Source organism: Propithecus coquereli, unplaced genomic scaffold, assembly GCF_000956105.1.
Source record: "Propithecus coquereli isolate 6110/MARCELLA unplaced genomic scaffold, Pcoq_1.0 Scaffold232, whole genome shotgun sequence".
NCBI lineage: Eukaryota > Metazoa > Chordata > Mammalia > Primates > Indriidae > Propithecus > Propithecus coquereli.
In genome coordinates this window covers 1,353,498-1,359,497 of record NW_012147864.1, presented here as the reverse complement: position 1 = coordinate 1,359,497, position 6,000 = coordinate 1,353,498, and the positions used below count along the sequence as shown (strand labels likewise).

General features: G+C 39.3%; 1 protein-coding gene across 3 annotated transcripts in view; it reads left to right on the top strand.

The window, feature by feature from the left end:
- The window catches only part of SEC24D (SEC24 family member D), an 84,593-nt gene that overhangs the window by 24,484 nt on the left and 54,109 nt on the right, over positions 1-6,000 (top strand). For all 3 annotated transcript variants that reach the window (XM_012645477.1, XM_012645475.1, XM_012645476.1), the window contains 2 exons: positions 605-716; positions 2,627-2,754. In XM_012645477.1, the coding sequence (XP_012500931.1) occupies positions 605-716; positions 2,627-2,754 (240 nt within the window). The remainder of the gene's footprint in view (positions 1-604; positions 717-2,626; positions 2,755-6,000) is intronic.

The window sequence follows — 6,000 nt, the reverse complement described above, 5'->3', positions numbered from 1 at the left end:
TATAAAAGACTAACAAAAATGTATTAATAAAAATAAAAGGATTCGTTGTGTAAAATTAGGATTCAGTCAAAAGGCCAAACTTAAGGACCTAGAAGGCCATATGTGGCCTTAAGGCCACAGGTTTCCCACTCCTGCCTTAGGTCATGTATTATAAATCATTTCTTCTGAATTTCCTGATTTTTAGCCTTTTAGAGTTTTCTTTTACTTATAAAAAGTATTTCCTTTAAACAATTGTTTTCAATTTTTTTCTACCAGTTTTTTTTTTTTAAGAAAAAATGCTTACCTATGGTCCCAATAATCAAATTAGATAAAAATAAAGTTCTCTAAAGGATCAGATTTGGAGCTCAGGAAATTACAGAATAGAATTTGGAAACTATTGGTCTACAATTGTGAAAGCAAGCAAAGGTGGAACTAAAGACATGGTAGATTCTCACTGAGAATTTGATCTGAAATGAACTGAAAGGATTTAGAAAGTACCTGTTTTCGCAAATGTGAATAATGAGTGGGAGGGAGAATGAGGGGGGAGAGTGGGTATACTCCTTTACCTGAATGCTGGTAAGAGTCTTAACTTACTTCAACTTCCACTTGATGTCTTATTTATCAGATCCAGGTGATCGAGAATGATAGAGCCACCAGAGGGGGACAAGTTTATGCCACCAACACCAGAGGCCAGGTGCCGCCACTCGTCACTACAGATTGTATGATACAAGACCAAGGTATTTATTTTGAATGGTATCTTTGATGCAGGTTTTAAAATTTCTCACCATTTTTCAAGTCAATACACTGAAACCCTTCAATAGTGCTATTACTGATGGGAAACCCCATTATAGCTGACAACAAACCAATCCCATTAATCTTAATCCCTCCAGTACTGAGAAGGTACTGTCAACTGAATTGTATTCTCTGCTCTTTGAAGTCTAGAGAGTTTCCAGTGAGGTATAGAGCAATATATCTGCTTAAGAAAAATTCCTTGCTTTTATTTATAGGTTTAAATTAGTTCATACCCTGCTTTGGTTTAATTTATTTACTACATTGTAAACTTGGAAGGGCATCATGAGCAGAATAGCAGGGGATTGAACTCTTGGGAAGTCAGCAGACCTGGTTCTAGCTCCAGTGACATTTTTTTCAGCACATCCTTTAGCATTTTGGGTTCTGTTTTCCCACTTTTAAACTGGGGAGAGGAGAGGCTGAGCTGTATCTCTACTGACTGTCTCATACTTGCCGTCAGTTTAATATATTTGCCAAGCTTTGTACAGATTGGCTTTTCCCAAGAGTATATTACCCTAACATTTATGGCAAGTTAAAAAAACAGCCTGATGAAATCTGAAGTCTGAGGTTCCAAATATACCATTTTAATGGGTCATGTACTTGATCCTACAAGTATAACATCATTATAGAAACAAGCATTTTGTCTCATCCCTGAGTTGCTGAGCCAGCCAAATTTGAGCCAGGGATCCCTCTCTCTTTAGTCCATCCTTGTGCTGCCTTCAGAGCTGTGCTTCTCCAGCAGGCAGCACAGTGGAGTAGAAAGAGCTTTAATTGGGACATCCAGACCCCTCTTCTTACTGTCCGCATGAACTTTGCCTGTCTCACCTCTCTGAACCTCGTCATAACCCCCAGTAAAATGTGGAGACTAAGAGCTGACCTGCAGAGCCAACGTAAGGATTAGAGGTGACCGTGTGTGTGTACGCACACATGTGCACTCATGTAAGTATGATGTGTTTGTAGAAGGTGTGACATACAGAAGGGTTTGATATAAATTGCATATATTATTGTAATAGGTATTAATATTTGACTGTAGTCAAATGGAATCATACTTGACAAAGTGTCACTTACTAATATGACATAGTGTACAAATGCTTACCTTTTCCATAAGCAGATAGAAGAGGATGAAGAAGTATTGATAGTGGTTGAAAATGTTTGTTGTTTCATATTTTTGTGCCTCTTTCTTTTATTTCTTCTATTGAATTTAAATACTTCTCAAGGCTACATTAAGGCTATATGAAGACTCTGCTTTTAGAAAATAGTATAATTGAAACATTTATATCTTTGCTATAGAATTTGGACTGTTTTATTTTGCAAGAAATTATAGCACGCCTAGAATATAGATTGTAGAATTGTACAATACTATGATTTTTTTTAAAGAAATCATGAAGAGGGTTTTACAGATAAAAAAATAAGGCAATGCATTATCTAGAAGTACCTTTATAAATATTTAAATATCTTATGGCATATTTTTTTTAAGGAATTTTTTTTTTTTTTTTTTTTTTTTGAGACAGAGTCTCACTCTGTTGCCCGGGCTAGAGTGCCGTGGCATCAGCCTAGCTCACAGCAACCTCAAACTCCTGGGCTCAAGCAATCCTCCTGCCTCAGCCTCCCAAGTAGCTGGGACTACAGGCATGTGCCACCATGCCTGGCTAATTTTTTCTGTATGTATTTTTAGCTGTCCAATTAATTTCTTTCTATTTTATAGTAGAGACGGGGTCTCGCTCTTGCTCAGGCTGGTCTCGAACTCCTGAGCTCAAACAATCCACCCGCCTCGGCCTCCCAGAGTGCTGGGGTTACAGGCGTGAGCTACCACGCCCAGCCTCCAAGGAAATTTTGTGTGTCCTTTTGAATGTTTCAGGCAATGCTAGCCCTCGATACATCCGTTGCACGACATACTGTTTCCCGTGCACGTCAGACATGGCTAAGCAATCTCAGATTCCACTAGCTGCTGTCATCAAACCTTTTGCCACGATTCCTTCAAATGAGGTAAGAATGATAAATAAGTGATTGAATAATGTATTGATTCCAAAATTATTTCTTTATCATTACTTTCTTATAAATTATTCTGTATTAAAGTAGAAAACTGGAGTATATTTATGTAATGCAAAAATATCTGGTCATTCAGTTCACTAGGAAAACAAAAATCTGACAAACCGTGTTTTTTGGCATCTTATACACCAAACACTGATGGACTAATTCACTTTTTTTCATTTGAGGTAAAGTTCATTTACAATAAAAATGCAAATATCTTATGTGAACATTCATCGAGTTTGGACAAATGTATATATCTGTCTCACCCAAACCCTATCAAAACATAGAGCATTACAGTCACCCTGGAAAGTTATCTCATGCTCTTTCCCGGTCAACCCCTAGCCCTTGGCACAAACCCCCTTCCCTGGCAACTACTACTCTGACTTTTTTCATGGTAGATTTGTTTTGACTATCCTAGGACTTCATATAAATAGAACCATAGAGTATGCGCTATTTTGTGCAAGGTTTCTCACACTCAGCATAATATTTTACAGAGCCATGTATTGTTGCATGTATCAATAGTCTATTTCTCTTTTTATTGCCGAATAGTATTTAATTGTATAGATATACTAGTTTGATTATTTAGTTTTTTATTGATGGACATTTGGGCTGTTTCTACTTTTTGGCTATTGCGAATAAAGCTGCTATAAACATTCTCATACAAGTCTTTTTTTAAAAAATTTTTTATTTTTAATTATGGGTACACAATAGTTGTATATCTTCATAGGGTACCTGTGATGTTTTGATACAGGCATAAAGTACAAATTAATCACATCAGAGTAATTGGGGTATCCATACCTCTGGCATTTAACAGTTCTTCATGTTAGGAACATTCCAATTCTACTCTTTTAGTTATTTTAAAGTATACCCTAACTGTTGTTGATTATAGTCACTTTGTTGTGCTATCAAATATTGTTCATTCTATCTATCTGACTATAGTTTTTCACCCATTAACCATCCCCCCCTTTATCCTCCACTCCCTGCTACCCTTCCTAACCTCTAGTAACCATCATTCTACTCTCTGTCTCCATGAAATCAATTGTTTTTAATATTTAGCACCTGCATATGAGTGAGAACATAAGAGATTTGTCTTTCTGTGCTTGGCTTAGCTCATTTAACATAATGTTCTCTCAGTTCTATCTACGTTGTTGCAAATGGCAGGACTTCATTCTTCCTTGTGGTTATATAATATTCTATTGTGAATATGTACCACAGTTGCTTTATCCATCTGTTGGAGGACACTTAGGTTGATTCCATGTCTTGGCTATTGTGAACAGGGCTACAATAAACATCGGAGTGCAGATGTCTTTTTGATATACTGAATTCCTCTCCTTTGGATATATAACCAGCAGTGGGATTGCTGGGTCATATGGTAGTTCTATTTTTAGTTTTTTGAGGAACCTCCATACTATTTTCGCAGTGGTTGCACTAATTTACATTCCCACCAACAGTGTACGAGGTTCCCCATCTCCACGTCCTCACCAGCATTCGTTACTGCCTTTTTGATAAAAGCCATTTTAACTGGGATGAGATGATATGTCATTGTAGTTCTGATTTACATTTCTCTGATGACCAATGATGTTGAGCATGTTTCGATAGACCTGTTGGCTATTTGTATGTCTTCTTTTGAGAAATGTCTATTCATATCCTTTGTTAATTTTTCAATTGTATTATTTGTTTTTTTTCCTATTGAGCTGTTGGAGCTCCTTATATATCCTACGTATTAATCCTTTGTCAGATGGGTAGTTTGCAAATATTTCCTCCCATTTTGTGGGTTGTCTCTTCCCTCTGTTGATTTTTTCCTTTGCTGTATAGAAGCTTTTGAGCTTGATGTAGACTGAGGGGCTTTCAGGAGGCTGCTTGGTACTTTACTGTGGCCAAGCTGGTACCCAGGTTGCAAAACAGTCTTCTGAGCTCTTCCCTTTCCTTTCCCCAAGTGGAAGAAAACTCTCCCTGAGCTGTGCTGCCTGTAGTTGGAGGAGGGGTGACAAAGGCGCTGGCTCAGCCATAGCTGCTGGTGTCTCAGTGGGTCACTTGCACCCCAAGTCCACTGGCTCGGAGCCAGCACAGCTATAGTAACTGCCCAAGGACTGCAGCCTTGCTGGCCTAAGTGCCTTCCGAATTTAGTCCAGGCCCCAGGTTGCATTTCATCAGCCAGTGGTGGGGCTAGCCAGAACTCAGGTTTTGGGTGGAGGATTTCCCTCTGGCTGGACTGGTCTGAATGCTTCCTCCATGAGGACCAGCAGAATTCTGCCCTGTGCCATGCTCCCCTGTGCTCGTGTGGCCCTGAGTTTCACTGCAAAGACCCACAATCACTTCAGTCTCCTTCACGGGCACACGGATTCTCTCTCCACGGGATGTGCTGGTGTGGCACTGCTGGGGGACGGGGAGGGGTGGCGTAGGCAATGCAAGACTGTCTTTTCTGCCCTCATCATTGCACTTTCCTTGATACGATGTTAAAACCAGATAGTATGATCACTCCCCTGATTTCTGGCTTTTCTGAAGGTGCTTGCTTACATGGATAGTTATTGAATTTGGTGTCGTTCATGCATCGGGATAATCGCTGGAGGTTTCTGTTCAGCCGTCCTGTTCTGCCCCCTCCCTCATGCAAGTCTTTCTGTGGACATACATTCATTGTTGTTGGGTTAGTACCTGTGAATAGATTGCTGGCTTGTAGGGTACATATTTTTTAGTTTTATAAGAAACTACCAGGTCATTTTCTAAAGTGATTATACTATTTTACAACCCTTCAAACATTATATCAGAGTTCTAGTTGCTCTGCATAATCTCCAGCATTTGATGTTATTAGCTTTTTAATTTTAGCAGTTATCATTGGTGTGTAGCAGTATCCATGAGATAGATTTTTATTTCGATTTTTATGCTTTGAAGCTGGGTGTGGTGGCTCGTGCCTACCATCCCAGTACTTTGGGAGGTGGGGACAGAAGGATTGCTTGAGGCCAAAAGTCATAGACCAGCCTGAGCAATATAGTGAGACCACATCTGTATAAAAAGTAATAAGAAAAATTAGCCGGGCATGGTGGTGTGTGCCTATAGTCCTAGCTGCTTGGGAGGCTGAGGAAGGAAGATCACTTGAGCCCAGGACTTTGAGGTTGCAGTGAGCTGTGACAGCCCCATTGCACTCCAGTCTGAGCAACAGAGCAAGACTCTGGAAAAAAATTAAAAAATGAATTAAATCAATAA